The sequence below is a fragment of the Macadamia integrifolia genome, unplaced genomic scaffold (genome assembly GCF_013358625.1).
Source record: "Macadamia integrifolia cultivar HAES 741 unplaced genomic scaffold, SCU_Mint_v3 scaffold1350, whole genome shotgun sequence".
In the NCBI taxonomy this organism is placed as follows: Eukaryota; Viridiplantae; Streptophyta; class Magnoliopsida; order Proteales; family Proteaceae; genus Macadamia; species Macadamia integrifolia.
This window is the reverse complement of record NW_024868173.1, coordinates 102,531-121,081: the sequence shown is the minus strand read 5'-3', so window position 1 is coordinate 121,081 and position 18,551 is coordinate 102,531. Positions and strand designations below refer to the sequence as shown.

The 18,551-nt window shown below is 37.5% G+C and overlaps 1 protein-coding gene across 3 annotated transcripts; it reads left to right on the top strand.

Moving 5' to 3' along the window:
- The first annotated feature begins 3,759 nt into the window (after positions 1-3,759).
- On the top strand, positions 3,760-17,860 carry LOC122063541 (autophagy-related protein 18f-like). Of its 3 annotated transcripts, none has more exons than XM_042627238.1 (8): positions 3,760-4,750; positions 13,272-13,748; positions 13,849-14,277; positions 14,636-14,872; positions 14,959-15,783; positions 15,913-16,067; positions 16,895-17,257; positions 17,589-17,860. In XM_042627238.1, exons 1-7 carry the CDS (start codon positions 4,544-4,546, stop codon positions 17,253-17,255), a joined length of 2,691 nt encoding a protein of 896 aa, XP_042483172.1. In that variant the 5' UTR covers positions 3,760-4,543; the 3' UTR covers positions 17,256-17,257; positions 17,589-17,860. The 3 variants fall into 3 exon arrangements, with proteins under 3 accessions (XP_042483172.1, XP_042483170.1, XP_042483171.1); XM_042627236.1 differs by having other exon boundaries at positions 15,901-16,067; XM_042627237.1 differs by having other exon boundaries at positions 3,761-4,750; positions 15,901-16,067; positions 17,592-17,860.
- The last annotated feature ends 691 nt before the right edge of the window (positions 17,861-18,551 follow it).

Below are 18,551 nucleotides of genomic sequence, written 5' to 3'. Positions count from 1 at the left end.
ATTCTCTCTTTACTATGATTAAAGAGAAACTATGTCGTCCTAGTTGCTTGAGCATCTTTTTTTTTTTTTTCTTTATTTGAAAGGGTAAAAAATAAAAGTAGCTAATCCTTAGAAGATGAATACATAATTGAATTTAGAGGAATTGGAAGAGGAAATGTTTACCTAATGTAACAAAGTTCACATCTACAACTCCTTCAATTCAAATCATTTTAGATCCTTTTTATGTCAAATTATCTGTCTTTTTTCTTGTGATCCATTAAAAAATTCAACAACATAACGTTATTTGCTTTGTATCCTTTAATTGGACATATCTCCCCCAAATAGGAAAGTCAGTGAGAATATAAATGTATAATGATGCACATGAAGAACAAGTTAAAATTATTGTGGGGTTCCTACACCAACATGGGGGCCATCAAGGTGGGTGGATGTTATGTGTTTCACAGGGTTGGGGCTGTCATTTTACCCCCATCTATGTCTAACACAGGGCCACATGATAGGTAGCATTCTTTCACCATCAAAATATCTTATCAATTAGTACTGTGCCATATTGGGCTTCTTGCTCACACTCAATGCAGTGTAACACAAATTTATGCCTAGGCCAGGTTTTGGTTTATTATGTGAGACTCCCAAAGTTAATTATATGTTGATGGTTCTTGTTCGGGGATTGTCCGAATGACATCTCTATAGATGTATTTAGAATGTTTAATTAATTGAGGAGTAAAAAAAATTTTCAAATAATTTGAAAATGTATTTATTTCCATTGTCTTGCACACATTTCAAATACATATGTGAAATGATAATTTTACCCTCACTAAAGGACTAAGTGTATTGTACAAAGATGATAAAAAAAGTTTTAAATTAATTGACAACTCCTAAGAGATGTCAATAGAAACTCCCTTTTGCTAAATGGGAATTCTTTTTTTTACCTGAATAAATCTTTGCCTACCAAAAAAGATGCCGGGGGGCGGGGGGCGGGGGGGGGGGGGGGGGGAGATAAGAAAAAGAAACCAAAATATGTAGAGGCCCATATATGACAGTGAGGTTTTCCGTTCAAATTAAGGGTTGATGCAACACCCTAATTAGGTTATATTGATATACATATTTGAAATAGTTTTTGGATCTAAAATGCATTTTGAAAGAAGAAAATACAAAAGATCATGTTTTAAAATATATTCTAAACTCGAAATCTATTTGGAGGATATATACTAAATACGAACTTAGTATTAAAGTCTCCAACTATTAATTCTCAGCGGAGGCTCATGCTGTGGTGAATAAGTTGTCCTTGATAGTGCAAAAGAAGAAAAGAATTATGAGGGATGAGGTACTCTTATACAAGCAACATGTACAATACCTTTTTTAGTGGTCAACCCATGGATTTCATTTTTTTTTTTTTTTTTTTTTTATCATATGCACTTTCTTAGTATGAACACGAACTCTGGATTATCCTTTAGAAGGCTAAGGATCCTCTTTATACATGACTTCACTTTGAAGGATTGTATCCTACTCCAAAATCTACAGACAAAGCAATTCCAGGCAAAGACTTTTAGACATGGCTTGACTTTAATTTTTTACGAGAAAAAAAAAATTTCCAAAACGTTCACAATTTCATTCCATTCGGTTTTTCATGAAGATTAGGTGGATTTGGAGTGGGTCCATGGCCTCATGTTTCTAGAAGAACATAAATATTTAATAACTAATGCACAATTTACTTAAATAGATGCCTTCTTCATATAATTCAAGTGAAATATAGGGTTTATGGCAAATTGCACTAGAGAAAATCTAAACTCCACTGGGAGGAAGTAATGTTCACAATTAATAACAATTTAGGTTTTACAAATTTCAAGAGTTATGAGATTGAGAATACAAAAAAACGATGGCAAAGTTGGAACTATGAATAGTATCGACTTAAAGATAAAGAAAAATGATAAACACACTGAATATTGTGTTTATTGTCTTGCACTCTCCCTCTCTCTCTCCGCCCTAAAACTCTTTAATGAATACTCTCCCCCCTATCATATGGACTTTTTGTATACAAAACGTGAGATACTTCCTCTTGTGCGTCAGCTGCTTGATGTGAAGGATGCCAATATTTATGGGCATAAGGAAATATTTTACCCCCAAGCAAAACAAGGATAACTTATATGCTTAAAGCCATCCCAAAGTAAAAAATGACTATAAAAAGGGAATACTCCATTTGGCAATCTGAGTCTGCAAACTTCATAGAAAGGATTTTCTTGTTCTTTTGATATAAATGGCATATCAACAGTGCATATATTCTTAAGGGAGAATGTTTCTTGTTCGGTAGTGTAGGCTTGCTAACAAGAAACAACCAATTAGAGCCTCCTATCGGTTCGATTAATAGGGACAAAGATGTCATTTCATAGGGGATGGGAGAAAGAGGGGGTAATGGGGGATATTCTCGCAGACATGAGTTTTTTTTTTTGGTGGAAGAAAATTTATTATTGGCAAGGGAAAGAAGTGCCCACGCAATCAGCAACATACAACAGATGAACGTAGCAGGGAGGGCACGAAAACAGGTGAAGGGGAGATTGGGAGGTTGTTGCTCTCATTACCAGTGAATCAGCGACTGCATTGCCAGTGAATCAACTGACTGTTTGTGGCTGGCTGACAGATTTTCGTCCCTTCACTTCGTGGACATGAGTGCATCACACATATATTTATACAAGTAGAAAATTTTCGTCACACTTGCCCTAACAACCCTTTATATCACCCATGCCACTTTTCATTCATATGTAATAATAATATATTAATCTAATAATTAGATAAAAAGGAAAAAGAAACCTTAAAGGCAACGTGGCTCTTGCCCCAAACACAAATGAGGGGTGGGATGGTCATTTCACTCCTTTTTGTGTGTTAGGCACTAGGGCCACACTGTCTTTCATGCTTCTTTTTTCCTTAAAGGGAGTGGATTATTTGAAAAGTAACGTGACCTCTGCGCATATGGGAGAGTGCATGAAAGCAACAATAGAGATAGAATTTTCACCTTTTATGAGGTGTTGGGTGGTCATTTTGCCCCCTTCGATGTTTGAACATAAGGCCACATTGTTCAAGGGAGAGGGTTTCCTAAAAGGCAGTGAGTGTGTCCGTACTAGTGTGGGGGCCTCTGGGAGTGCACACGGGATCATCAATAGAGACAGAAATTTCGCCTTTCATGAAAGGTTGGACGATCATTTCACCCATTTTGTTTTTTGATGTAGAGGCCATATAGCATTTCAAGTTTTGTTTTTTCCTCAAATTTAAATTAAAAATATTATGTCTGTGTGTAAAAGCCACGTCCCCAGGTAGTTTTCATTTTTGCTTAATATTAATGATTTGAAAAAGGAGGAGAAACACTGCCGTTTTGATGTAGGGAAAGCCTGAACACAACTATTGTTTTTTAAGGGGTAGGGACGTCTTTTCATAGTCTTTTGAAAACATGGACTGTATTTGAGCGTTTCCTATGCCTGAACGCCCGTTCATATTGATCAACAAGTTCAGAATCTGCATGAGCCGTGGGCTAGCCCATGGCCCATAGCCCATATTTCCATGTTCCACAGCCCAATCGACACAGCTCAACGGCCTATTCTAAAGCATTTAAAAATCTTTTTAATCTTTTTACCTTTTTACCAATCTATCCATTTGCCGCGTTTTTACCTTGGTGTGGTGTGGCGTGGTGTTGGGGGGGGGGGGGCAAAGCTCATTCACGCTTCGAGTCGGACAAGACGTGCGGAGGTATTTGTTCTAAGAAGGAAGGAAAGAAAGGAAACAAAGGCAAGAGGGGAAAATTAGAAAAGAAAAGAAAGAAGAAAACGAAGAGAGAGATTGAGACGTAAATTTAGAGTCATCATTTCATTATCCGATCATTAGCGATCCATTCCTCTCTCTTCTTCCCACCTGAACCCTCCCCTCAAGAACCACTGTTCTTAGATCTATACCTGGTTTTCTCCGATCTCAAAACAGCTTTAATCAACGATTTCATCTCAGTTGTTCAGCTAAATTTCCATAATCCGTCTTATCTCTTTTGAATCCGTTTTAAAGTCGATTCTGGAGTTCTGATTTTCAGTGAAAAAAAAATTCTTTCTGTATTCTTTTTAATTGAAGTGATTCTTTCATATTTTGAGTGTTTTTTGAAGACGAGGAGGAATTTTTATTTTCGAGAAGTGGATCAAGCAGGACGAAGTCACGGACAAAGAGCTTTAATCGATTTTTCTGTTGATAAAAACCAGAAGGGAAGAAAGTCCGATTTTTTTTAGGGTTTCGGGACGAATTACTTCTTGTTGTTTGTTTGCTGAATTGAGGAAGAAGGCGACGAAGGTCGAAAAGGTTTTGTATTGTTTCGGATAGTTTTGTGGTTTTCGACTTTTGAATTATTCGAGGAAGGAAAAGGAGATGGAAATAGTGGTGACTTGAAATTGGGAAGGTGGGGTTGGTTTCTTTTGAGTCTGAAAGAAACAAACTGCTGTTATGATTAGGGCAGAGTTTGGAGAAAAAGAGAGTTTTCCTCTTTTTGCAGTTTTATTCTTTTCTTCTGTGGATATTGGGGATGAGGAATGATGGCCAGAAACCGCAGGGAGTAGTTCCGAGGTCGGGGCGGAGTAATGGGTTCATTCCGAACTCTTTCCGTACGATCTCTAGTTACTGGAGGATTGTCTCCTCGGGAGCCTCCACTGTTGCTTCCACAGTTCGATCAGCTGGTGCGTCGGTTGCGTCTTCGATTGTGGATAGAGATGACGATGCCAGCCGTGATCAGGTACCATTTTCGTTTGAATTGGTTGATTTTTCAAAATCTTGTTTTGATATACTTGAGAGATAGGAGTAATGAGGCAATGACTTCGGAAGTAGTAGTCTTATGTACCCTCAAAGATGCTTTCACAGTTACGCCCGTTAGGACTGAACTTGGCGGATATATTCTCGACTCAGTTCCAGCAGCTCTGAACTCTTTCTTTCTTTTTTTTTTTTTTTAAGTCATTGTCATAATATGAATGTTTATAGCATGGACTTTTACTGGAAAAGTGAAACGGAAACCGACTGTTTAATGGTTAACTTTCATTAGATCATGTTGATAAAATATAGTCCTGTAGGAGAGAATATGTGTCAGTGGAAAAATGTAAATCCTCCTATAGTGGCTGTAGTTGTCCCGTGCATGAATTTTATTTGCTAAAATCTGTTGTTACCAGCTAAGATTGGTTTAGGCATGCTAGTAGTATTAGGAGCATTTCTTTTTCCATTGCCTTCGTTCTTTTCCACAACTCCCGTTCTATTTATTTATTTTTTCTGGCAAGTTAGACTAGCCATCGACTTTAGCAATTAGAGTCAATAAAAAAGATATCATGGATGATTTAACTAGGAGCATTCAGGATGAGGTTATGTGGTGTATGTTTTTTGCAGATGATGTTGTTTTAATGGATGAGATAATAGCAGGGATTAACTCTAAGTTGGAGTGAGGGAGATCGACCTTGGAATCAAGAGGTTTTAAGATAAGTAGAATGAAGACGGAGTATGGTTGCAAATGTGCAACTTTAGTTACAATAAGACGGATAATGAAATTGTAAAATTTGGGAAGAGAGAGATACCTCAAAGTGATTATTTTAGATATCTGGGGTCGACCATAAACAAAGAATGTGATATAGAGGATGATGCTGTTCAGAGAATTAAAGTAGGATGAATGAAGTGGAGAGGTGCATCTGGGGTGTTGTGTGATTGGCGTATTCTTGTAAAGCTTAACGGAAAATTCTATATAATAGTCGTAAGATCGGGTATGGGGTGGAATGATGGGCAATTAAGAAGCGTAATATAAATAAACTTAGTGTAGCAGAGATGAGAATGTTGAGATGGATGTGTGGAAAAACTAGGAAGGATAAAGTAAGGAATGACCATATTAGAACTCATTTGGGAGTTGCCTTGATTTAGGATGAGATATGAGAAATTCGTTTGAGGTGGTATGGCTAAGTTCAACGGAGGCCTTAAGATGGAGGAGTAATCACATTCAGATGGAAGGATTTAAAAGAGCTAGGGGCAAGTCTAAAATGACCATAAGAGAAGTAGTAAGGAAAGACATGCAAAGTTTAGGTGTTGACTCTAGTATGACCTCGGATAGAGTTTTTTGGAGGGCAAGGATCCATTAGCTGATCCTTTTTAGTTTGGAAAAGGCTGAGATGTTGTATTCAATTAAATAGCTATAAAAATGCCGTGCATATGTTTACATCATCAAGCTTTCTTGATGATGGGTCAAGACCGATGTTTCCTTAACCTTGTAACGTAAGTTGTGAATCTACACTTAGCTTTTGAGCAGTAAATGTTGTGTTTTGTGTCATATCCATGCTGTCTTCATAATACTTGGCCTGTTTTGTTGAAAAGTAGTCTATGCTTTGCACCATCAATTCTATAATGTCTCTTTTCCCTTTTGGTACTTAATTTTCTTTGGAAAGTATTGTCACAGAGGTATTCCATCTCTTTGGCTTATAAAGTTACTAAATTATAATTCTTTCCACCCACAACATCCCAATAATATCCTTAGTTGATTCTCCTTGAACAGTTGTTTGGTCTTAGATTTATGACTTTATTGTGTGTGTGTGGGGGGGGGGGTTGGGGATGGGAAGATAAAATGGAAATTTTGCTTCTCTATTTAGCGTACTTCTAAGTTTTTAACTAGTTTCACTTGTAATTTTCTCAAAGGAAAATTGGAAATTCCCAAATCATCGTTTCATCTAGATCATGGGTTTTTTTTGTATAGGTAGGCTCCAAGGAGAGTTGAACTCATGATCTCTTAATTGTGAGGTATTAGTCCTTCCACTGGAGTTACCCCCTTGGGGTTGGATCATGGATTGTCTTGGAAGAAACTAACAGTTGCATGCTTTTCTGAATTTGATTGGAAGAAACTACTTTCTAGTTTCTGGTTCAAGGGATTGCTGACAATTGTTTGCTAGCATAATTTGCATGACTTAAAAGAAAGAAACATTGCAACTTTAATGAACATTCTAGGAAATTTATTAAATATTTCATTTAGGTCCCAAAGGTGCAAGTGACTTAGTGTTGAGATGCACTACTTATGGTCTGATGAACATGTTACGTTATGCTCTGGTGCCAATGTAAGCGCACCTTACAGTTTCAGGCGGTTTTAGTTCTCAGTTTCTTTGTTTTTGCACCTTTAAGTGAAACAGTGTCCTCTATTTTCTTATGCATAGTTTGATTGTGCATTGCTTAAAGATTTGGATCTACTTAATGCATATGGAAGTTCAATGGAGATGCTAGAAGCAAAGACAGTGGCAGAAGCCACAGAACTGAATCATCCTGGTGGGAAGATGTAAATTTATGATAATAGCCGCCGATATCATGGTTCTTTTGAGCAAATTACTGCATGGATGGATTCTACCTAATACTTGATAGGTATTAATGGGAAGCTGCATTTTACTTAGAATTGCTCTTTTGGAATGGCTAATCTAGTTTGTGTCTTTATACCCTGTCCAAGCACTGGTTGCAAATTTCCTGGAATTGATTCTGAGAGGGGACGAGGCCTTTGTTAGGAATATGCTCTGGTGGCTTGGGGAGAAGGAGCATATATGGGGAAGGATAGTAGCTAAAAAGTATGGATTTGAAGGATTGTGATGTAGGTCGAGCTACCAAAAAGAAGGTGCAAAGCTGGTCCAATACTGGCCCAATCCTATCCCATCGAACCAGCCAGCTAGCGGCCCCAATTTTGGTCTTATGCTGGTCCATCTTTGCAGCCATCATACCAGCATAGTAGCCCCATGTTTAGTCCTTATTTTACTTTCTATTTTGGTCTTCTAGAAGAGCTTCCAAGGTGCCATTGAACCAGCCTAGCAGCAGCTGTCCAGAAGCTTCAAGTTGTGCCCTGCGATTTCTCCATACAGCTGGTTTTTGTATTCTTGTGTTTGACCTGGCAAAAGTCAAGTTGGACAAGTCAAGTAGCCTTCTAGAAGGTCCCTAATATTGCCTTTTTATGTTTTCTTAGAGTACACATCAATAGTTAATTGCCAGAAGCTACTAGTTTCCTTTTTCATGTTAGTTTCTTATTTGGTTTCATAGTTGTCATAGGCGACGCCTAGGCGTCCAGGCGGTTTGCCTGGGGCTTAGGCGACAGCCGCCTTGTTGCACTGCATGTTGCCTTCTATTTCGGCATTTATTTATGCCAAATATCATTCAAGTAAATGTTCATTTACTTAAGATATTATTCATAAATAAGCAAATACCCCCTATTTGAATTCAATAAAAATAGTTTAAAAATCAAATTCCAAAAGGATAAAAAGTCAACCCCCCAGTCCAAGAACAAAAACTGGATTTTGGTTATATGGACGATTTTCAACTTTTAAATGCTAGGGTTTTCTCAATTATGAAAATTTTATAAATTCTATCATGTTAAAACATTGCTAAAAACCAAAAGTCCGGTAAAAAAATATTTTGTTTTGATATTCATAAAATTATTTTCATTTAGGCGATTTTAACAGTATTCGCGCACTTAAAAATAAGTTTGACTAAAGCATTACTTTGTCATTGCAACTCAGATTTAAGTAATCTTAGACTTGTTAGAAAGCTGGTTTTATATTATAACTAATACAAAAAGTCTCATGTAAAAATAAAATCATTTGACCAGTCAAACTTATTATAGAATTAGAGCATTTTTCTAAATGTTGATTTTTTATAACTTAATATGACTTAATGTTAATTTTTTATGATTTGATGTGGCTAAATGTTGATTTTTAATGACTTGATGTGGCTTAATCTTGATTTTTTATGATACAAGGTATATATAACTTGCTAAATAATGTTAGAAAATTGAAAAAATAAAAAATAACACTTGTTCGCCTAGTTCGCCTTATGGCGGACGCTTTCTCGCCTAAGCGCTTAGACAACCCTCCACCGCCTTGGTTCGCCTTGGCACCGTGACAACTATGTTTGGTTTATTTCTAATTGTAAGGCTGTGCCTAAACTATAGAAGTGAGACCATTGTAATCGATTTAACAAGTTAATGAAGAGTTGAATTAAGATGGCTTATGCTGTTTTGCTATGGGATACAGTTAGATGAGATGCCCAAAACCTAACCTTCTTCTTCCCTCCTCTCAACCCTCCTTCGAATTCTTGTCTCTTTTATTTTATTCTTTATTCCAACTTGATAGAGTGTTTGAGAGCTATTACAAGATTGTTTGAAGACTTGAAACCCTTTAAGATGGCTGATCAGACTATGCACTCAGAGCCTATCGACTTTCAGTGACGGGGTTTTCTCGGGAAGAATGTTCAAGTGCGTATCTCCCAAACTAGGTCTCTGATTGCTGCAGGATTTTGAGGGTTTGTTGGAGACCTTAGAACGACCACTTGATCCAAGTTTGAGGATCATCTGACGCTTCTACTCCTAGTTCTTGAAGAATCACCAAAAGTTTCCTTCTTGCAACCAGCATCTCTCTCAATTCAGCGGGCAGAATTTTCTCAAATTTGGATGGTTTACTCCCTCATAAAGGATCTTCGATCCAAAATTCAGCTTCATCTGAGTTGTGGTTTGGGAGTAATCGAAATCTTCTCCATTCAACCAGAATTACAGATCCTGCCTGGGACTAGGGTCACTTGTGATTCCAGTTTTACATCAGATTTGGATGAGAGAAGGTGCCATGGGCTTTTCCCAATTAAGCATTACAATTTAATTAGGCTTATTTGTCTGCTTGTTATTAACAGTTTGTCTTTTTATTTTTGGTGGGACCTGTGAAGAGCATTATTAGGCTTTGAGTTCATGTTGAAGTGTCTTGAAGATTTTGAAGAGTATTCCTATCTCTCTCTTTATTTATTTTTATATAATGGATAACAGATAGATTTGGATGAGTAGAAAAATATTTTACGAAACCTAATACATAATCTGAAATTGGGAAGAGATGAATGAGCCTGGACACTAATGACAATGGGCTAGAAGTTCCCAACTCCCCATGAACCTATGAACACCCTGAAAATGATTCTGAAGAGTGTTCATTTGACAATTTATAGGGTTTTAATTGATTTTTTGTATATAATTATTTGAAAGTGGGCTTGTGGGCCTTAGTCATTGTTGCATTTTGGCTTGTAGTGGGCTTAAGTAAGGTAATTTTGCATCTTACGGAGCTTTTACAAGTGCCCTGGCAATCTCTGACGCATTATATCTGATTAGGTTTTTTATTCATCATCTGTTTTGTGACATCATAAGTCATAACCCATCTACGACCATTGATCTCCATAAACCCTATTTAGTTCATTAACAATCGACTTCTAAGACCCTCTCTCTTATGTCACCACAAGCCATTTTCATTTATAAGTCCTCTCTTTCCCTTGTCTGTGCAGAAGTAGAAACCACAATCTCTCCCTAATTTTAACCATCAACCATTGAAACTGAAATCCAAAAATGTTGTAAATTTTTCTGGCAAGACACCTAAGTAATTTATGATAATTGATACTTGGGAGTAATTCTATTGAATTGATCTCTTTCTAAATCCTGATATTTTTTTTTGGGAAAATGCTGTAATTTTGGATTCGTTGAGGGAATTTGATAATTTATGAATGTGATATAGCTAAAATACTAAGTTATTTATGGATTTATAGTCTAATTAACACTATATTTTAATGTTTATGGGAAACTTAATTAGTTAGTTCTAGTCATTTGGTATTATAGTTGATTTATATTAAAATCTGTACCAAAGACACTGGACCCATTGTCTTATATTCATGGCATTTATTGTTATCATAGTCTTGGCTTTTTGTTGTTTTTTGTCATCATCAATATTATTTCTATTTTTGTTGTTCCGATAGTTGCAAGCACTGAGGTTGTGAATGGTACATTCATCGTGACCTGGTATTAGGGACTTTCTTCATAATTAGAGAAACTATTGCTTTAAATAGTCTTATATTTACTTTTTCCTCGTTATATATTTCTTCACCATATCAATGAATTTCTGTTAAATGCTATTGGACCAATCCTAGGGTTTCAAAGTCTGATGCCTGCCTCGGCATTTCTGCATGGTTGATCTTTGTCCTTCCTCTTCTTCTTCCACTTCCTTTTTTTTTTTTGACTGTTGGTTTTTTGTGCAATGAGGAATTTCCCAAGAAGAGAGCAACTCTTTGCATTACAAAGATGTTCTGGATCATTTGTGTCGCATCTTTGTGGTTGAATTTATCTCTGATAAAGAGATCCTTTGAGTTTAAAATCTATAATAGAATCTCTTGTACTAAAGAAAAAAGGCTCTGCAGGAATTAGGAAGAAGAGTCCTGGTCCTCCTGATGTGGATTCAAGGTACCAGTTCGGTACACCTGCAGGAAGAAGAACATGTCCAAAAACTAGCCTGTGATTCATCATTGAAATAGTTTTTGGTTGAAACCTGAACATGTGGTTTGGAGTTTTTTCTGGTTTCCACAAAACAAGAATTCTGGGGGTTTCTTTGCCTTTTTTTTTTTCTTATTTTATTTATTAATCCATTGTTTACTGAGGCTGGATTAATATTTATAAGTTCCAGATCTGATTATATTCTGTTTCTTTCTAATTTTCAGTTTCGTAGTTGGTTTAAATATCCTCCTATTAGCCTGCGATAGGGAGGATTTTTTATTCTGTTTTTGTGTTTCTTTTCATGTTCTGTCCAGGGTTGAATCCTATTGGTTTCAGCTTTACTAGGACCATATGTATCAATCTGACACAAGTCTTAAGTACATGTAAAGGGCTAGGCCCTTCCTTGTGATTTTTTAGTGGAACGAAATCGGCTATTGCATCTGATTCTGATATGTGGGATTCAGCTGTATTTACTCTTGTGGGATTCAAGAGTGTTTAACTGCTGTGAGATTCAGTAGTGAACCCTGGCGGGATTCCAGGTTGGGCTACTGGTGGGATTTCAGCCCTTCAAATCAGGTGGGACTCCGTGATAACATCTTTCTTCTCCATCGATCTAGGCCAGTTCTGCATTCTTTCCCTATCCTGCAATTAGTTAACTTACTTTTTATCTTAATTTCTGATCTATTTACATAAATAACATGCTGGTTGTCATCAATATAGTCTTCAGAATTTCTGTTCCTAATCTCATCCTAGTTCTGGTTTAAGAAACTGATATTTTCAATTGAAACTTAATTCCTACTGCAACTAGGTTTATTCAACTCCGGGATTTCAGAATCTGTTTTGTATTTTTAGCATAGTTGTCAAAGCGTCGTCTAGGCATTTCAGGTTCTCTTTGCTGTAAGGGTGCTTACTGCTTGGTATCTGAGGGGATGCTTTTTTGGTGTCTTCTTGATTTTTTCCCTGTCCAAAGCCTAGAATTGCTTAGACACCAGTCTGGTTTTTATTTCCTAGTTCTGGTTTCTGTTTAAGATTCTGGACCTAAAACAGTTTCTGTTACTCGGTTTTCTCCATCAAGTTCTAGAATCCTACTGCTACTCTGCTTTCCAAAATTCTGTTTTCCTTGATCTTAGATATTGCTTTCAATTGCTGGTTTCTGTTAGTCCATTTTTCACTGATTGTTGCACCTTGATAAGTCTGATTTGAAAGATTAGACTAAGCCATTGATTGTGCAGTATTGTTCAATCCTACTAATAAAACTATTCTTCCATAAGTGGAAATCCAGCCATCAGGATCACATTATATTTCTCAGACATGTTTTACCTGTTAAATCTGACCTTTGATCAGACTTAAAACCTAATAAGAGTTGTGTTTGGGTTGAGCCTAGCGCCCTAAGCTGGGAATCATCCTTCAGGAGTCATAGAGGGCAGGTATGCTGGAAAATGTTTTCTTTATTTAAGTAAATAAATTTCTTCTGTTAAGGGCTCAGAATTTTGTTTATCTTTGAGTTTTAGTGATCTTAAAATCACTCCAGAATGTATGTTTGAATTTAACTCATTTAGGGTACTTTTGGGTAGAAGCTTCTATAAGCTATGTTCAAAATTCTACTCAGTACTACTCATTTCTTTGCTTTGAATGGTTAGAAATGGGTAAGAAAGCGGCGCTGCCATTATAATCTGAGCCATGGATGTAGTGGGGTTATCTGATTTGGAAACCATTGATTTCTTGCATTAGTATTACAATGTTGGGAACGCCTAGAATATTTTGTTGCTCATTTGTATTTTATACTTTGTTCATTACCTTTTGTTTATTGCTGAGAATTATTTGTTAAAATTTCTTTACCTTTTTTTTTATGATGTTTCGTTGTTAAAATTTCTGTGCTTTTTGCTATATATTCTCTCATTTGTAGTTTTCTTTAGAATTAAGTAGAATTCAATCTGAAGCCTTTCAGTAATTTTTTCTTCCATATGTATGAAAAAAGGTGCAATGGGCGGGGTTTGACAAGCTAGAATGCGATGGTGACATCATCCGTCAAGTTCTCTTGCTGGGTTATCGATCTGGTTTCCAAGTTTGGGATGTTGAGGAAGCTAATAATGTGCTTGAGCTTGTATCCAGGCATGATGGGCCTGTTTCTTTTTTGCAAATGCAACCAAAGCCAATTGGATCAAAGGGATCAGAAGACAAGTTTGTAGATGATCGTCCATTGCTGGTTGTTGTTGGAGATGGAATGCTTTCAGGGGGTGGTAATAACCAGGATGGTTTGGCATTCCACTGCAATGGGAATGGGAATGGGAATGTTACTACTTGCCAAGAATCTGCAAATGGCAACATTGTTCCCACAATTGTTCGGTTTTATTCCTTGAGGTCTCAATCTTATGTACATATTCTGAAGTTCAGATCTGCTGTTTACTCAGTAAGGTGCAGTCCTCGAGTTGTAGCAATTTCTCAGGCATCTCAGGTATATTACTTGTATGTGCTTCTCATTTAGTGATATCTTTGCCCAAACAGAGACTGAAAATAGGCTTCCATTTTCCTGTTCTCTTTTCATTTTTTTGCAGGTACATTGTTTTGATGCTGTAACATTGGAGAGAGAATACACTATTGTTACATGTCCTATAGTTTCGGGTAGTATTGGTTCTGGTGGTATCGGCTATGGACCGCTTGCAGTGGGTCCCAGGTGGTTGGCTTATAGTGGAAGTCCTGTTTTAGTTTCAAATACAGGTCGTGTTAGTCCACAACATCTCACACCTGCTGCAAGTTTCTCTGGTTCTTCAGATGGCAGCCTTGTGGCACATTATGCAAAAGAATCTAGCAAGCAACTTGCTGCTGGTATAGTGACTCTTGGAGATATGGGATACAAGAAGCTGTCAAGGTATTGCTCTGAACTTCTGCCAGATGGCAGTAATTCTCTGAAACCTGGAAGTCCGGGCTGGAAGAACAATGGCACTGTCAATGGCCATTCACTAGATACAGATAACATTGGAATGGTATGCTTTTCTCTCAATGTTATTATCATGTGTTATTGCTTACTCTTGCAAGCTATGCTTATATACATTGTTCTTGTTATAATTCACTTGATTTGTTCCACTGAATCTACTGCTGGATGTAATATTTGGATGTTTGTGCGTTTAACATGTTTCCCATCATTTCAAGCAAATCCACTGTTTGTTAACTCAAGATTTTACCCTATTGTATCTCAAAATTGATTCAGATCTTCTCAATCTAAAGCATAATTTTACCCTCCTTGGCCTACATTTTTCTGTGAAGAAAACAAGTGCTGTTATGATAAATCCTCAATGTAACTGTATTTGTTCTTTGTTGATAGAATTATCTTGACTCTTGCAGGTAATTGTCAGGGATATTGTCTCTAAATCTGTTGTAACCCAGTTTAGAGCACACAGGAGTCCTATTTCTTCATTGTGCTTTGATCATAGTGGAATCCTGTTGGTGACTGCTTCAGTTCAAGGTCACAACATCAATGTCTTCCGTATAATACCTCCACTTGCAGGAAATTCATCTGGATCTGATACTGGTGGTTCTTATGTGCATCTTTACCGGCTGCAACGTGGTTTCACCAATGCGGTAATAGTATGATATTGTTTTATTTTTTGATCAGATAGTTATTGCCATTTCTCTGGTACTACTTTATTCTTCCATTTTGTTATTAGATTATACAGGACATCAGTTTCAGTGAGGACAGCCACTGGATTATGATAAGTTCCTCAAGGGGAACGAGTCACTTATTTGCAATATCTCCTTCAGGAGGATCCGTAAACCTTCAGTCTACTGGTTCTGGTCTCATTAATGGCAACAATGGCCTGGGTGTGATGACTAAGATAGCAGTTCGTTGGCCATCAAATTCAGGACCATCAAAGCTCAATCAACAGAGCTTCTGTGCATCTGGTCCCCCTGTTACATTGACAGTTGTTAGCAGAATAAAGAATGGGAATAATGGGTGGAAAGGCACTGTGAGTGGTGCTGCTGCAGCTGCGACTGGCAGGGCCAGTTCCCTTTCTGGGGCTATTGCTTCTGCCTTCCACAACTGCAAAGGAAATGATTTGTATTCGGACAACAGGTCACTGACCACTAAGTATCATCTTCTGGTGTTCTCTCCTTCTGGTTGCGTGATACAATATGTGTTGCGTCTATCTAATGGGCCAGAGTCCGGGATGGTTTTGCCAGGATTGAGCACTCCTTATGAATCATCTCCAGATAGTGATGTGAGGTTGGTTGTGGAAGCACTGCAGAAGTGGGATATATGTCAAAGACAAACTCGAAGAGATCGAGAAGATAATCTTGACATTTATGGTGAACAGGGTTATGGCAGAAAAATTTTCCCTGAGGGAACAAAGAGGATGAATCTTAGTTATCCTTCTGAAGGGCATGCTCTGACTAAAGCGAAGATCAATGCTGAGGAAAGAAATCATTTGTATATCTCAGAAGCTGAACTGCAGATGCATCAAGCTCAAATTCCTCTGTGGGCAAAATCTGAGGTATTTTCTTGTGATGCTGATGATAGATAGAAACTTTTCTACACTTTGTCTTTGCTGGTTCTTTGACCATACAGATATCTGCAATTTGTATTCTTAGCTCTTATAATTGTTTGTCAGATATACTTTCAGCTGATGATGATGGATGACATGAAGATAGTAGGGAAAAATTCTTCAGGAGGGGAAATTGAGATTGAAAAAATTCCAGCTCGCATGATTGAAGCAAGATCAAAAGATCTGGTTCCAGTGTTTGACAATCTTCAGACTCCAAAATATCAACAGCCAAGGTGCACTGCCATTCTCTTAGGCTGCTACCAAACACAGCCTTATGTTTGTTATCTATCTATGATGTTTTCTCTTATGTTTGATATCTATGTATGATGTTTTCTTTACTTGATCTAGGCTCTGTGTTTGTTCTTGTGTTTTTGGAGATGCTTTGTATTACTCATGATTCATCTGATGACAATTCTGCTTGTTATTCAATCTGACATGAATTTGTCCCACATTGGAACAAACAGAAGATGAGAATTGGTTCTGCCATAATTCATGGAATCCAGCAACATTAGAGTCGAGTTGAAAAGCTGATTCCTTTATATCATTCTTTAGGCTCTGTGTTTGTTCTTGTGTTTTTGGAGATGCTTTGTATTACTCATAATTCATCTGATGACAATTCTGCTTGTTATTCAATCTGACATGAATTTGTCCCACATTGGAACAAACAGAAGATGAGAATTGGTTCTGCCATAATTCATGGAATCCAGTAACATTAGAGTCGAGTTGAAAAGCTGATTCCTTTATATCATTCTTTCTACCTTTGGCTTTCAGTTTTCTTATAATCCCTTATTTTTGCTGCCTCGACCTCGCTGTTGTCTGCATCCAATTTTTTCCAACTCGGCATTTACTAGAAGTTAGAGAGCATTTAATTATGATTTGTTTCAGACATCAACATCTGAAATGGTTAACAGGCATGCTTTCTTTTCTTTCTTTGTTGAGGGGATTGATCATCTTGGTGTATCAGCCATCTTAGCTTTTTGATAGCGAGAGTTTCCATTTAAGCATGTTGACAGTCTACAGTTACATGAGTATGTAAACTGTGTTTTTTTCCTTAATTCAGGATGCCTGCTGTAGATAACAAGCGAAACTGTTCACCTCATCAAAGGTCTGGACTGTCTGAAGATGGGAGGCTTTCATGCAGAAGCAGTTGTAGCTCTATTGACTGTATGTCTGAAGTTGGCACTGTGGTGGGGGAACATCAGAGTGGCATTGAAGAAAATGGTTGGGGTGGTCGCCGGACTTTATTGGAATCAACTGAGGGCTTTGTAAGTAATAATGACAGCCCCAAAATGAAGACTCGGCCCGAGTTTGTAAATAATAGAGAGATCCTGAAGATGGATACCAACCTCGAGTTTGTAAATAACAATAAAGAGAGCCTGAAGATGGAGAATCACTTGGAGGACGACAGTGAGGATGACTAAAGGTAAAGTAATCTGCTTGAATGTAAGTTATGGAGTGCATCTGCTTGTTATTATTTGCCGTAATGGTAGTTTGTAGATTTCATAATTGAAACTGTTTGTTGGATAGAATCCTATGATGCCATGGATGAATTTGGTTATATGCTTGAAACACTGACAAATTCTAATTTGCTTGTCAAGTCTTATGATAAACTTCCGGCAGCACATCTGTTTTAGGTTTCTATAAATCATGTAGATGATGCTCCTCGTTCTTCAGGGGTTGTAATGTTTGCTTGTTCATTAGATTTTAACTTGAACATGAAAAAGTTGTTGATGTTTTTGTATATTGGCATGCAGCAGGTGATGGATGGACTCCAAATAAGTGTTTCACCTTCCTCAGGTGTGTGACAAATTCTTTTTATTCGCCTACGAGGTTTATTAACTAGTGTTAATATTTCTGGGTGGTAATGTGGAGAGTGGAGCGAGGTTTTACTTCCAGGGAACTGTTGATATTGTGGTGGGGATTCCATTTCTGTTCACATTGTAAATAGCAGATTCTTGGATATATTCTCCAATAATAAGTTGTACTAATATGTGAATAATACAGCACCATAAGGCGTTTCAAAGTACGGTTTTTTCTCTACAGATTACATAGAGAGCCCTTCCACCAGGAGATGGTTTTTCAAGAATCAGGTTTCATGAATCGGTATTGGATCAGCTGATTCTGGCCGATCCGGTTTGGCCGAATCTTGTATTGAAACTAGGGTTAGAATATGTTTTCGCTGATTTTTCATTGATCTTGATCGATTCTGAATCAGCGGGGATAGATACGGATTCTGATACCAGGTTTTCACACAAGGCCAACCTAGGCCTTCCCCAGTGGCCGTAGGTGGCCAATTGCCATCCACACTTTCTCTCCGGTGTCCCTTGTTCTGTGATTTTTGCAATCCCTGCATGATACTTCTGGAAAATCCAGTACTCATAGAAGCAGAGCTTTCTATGACCCTAATTACTCTCCAGATCTTTCAATGACCCCTCCGTTGCATTGACCTTACTCACTATTTGTGGAAAGGGCATTTTCACCCATCATTAGAAATAGGATTAAACTCTAAAATAGCCTGACAATTGGTGGAGAGATGGAGAGCACCAAATAATATTTCCACTGACACCAATTAGTCAAATCACTTGCCCAAGGATGATGACATATAAAAATGGAAGACCCACTCGCTAGACACTTTACTTTCTGCTAAATACGGAAGAACCTGAGTCAACCCAGCCTAGCTTAATAAAGAACATAGTGGTCGAATAAAAAGGCTAAAA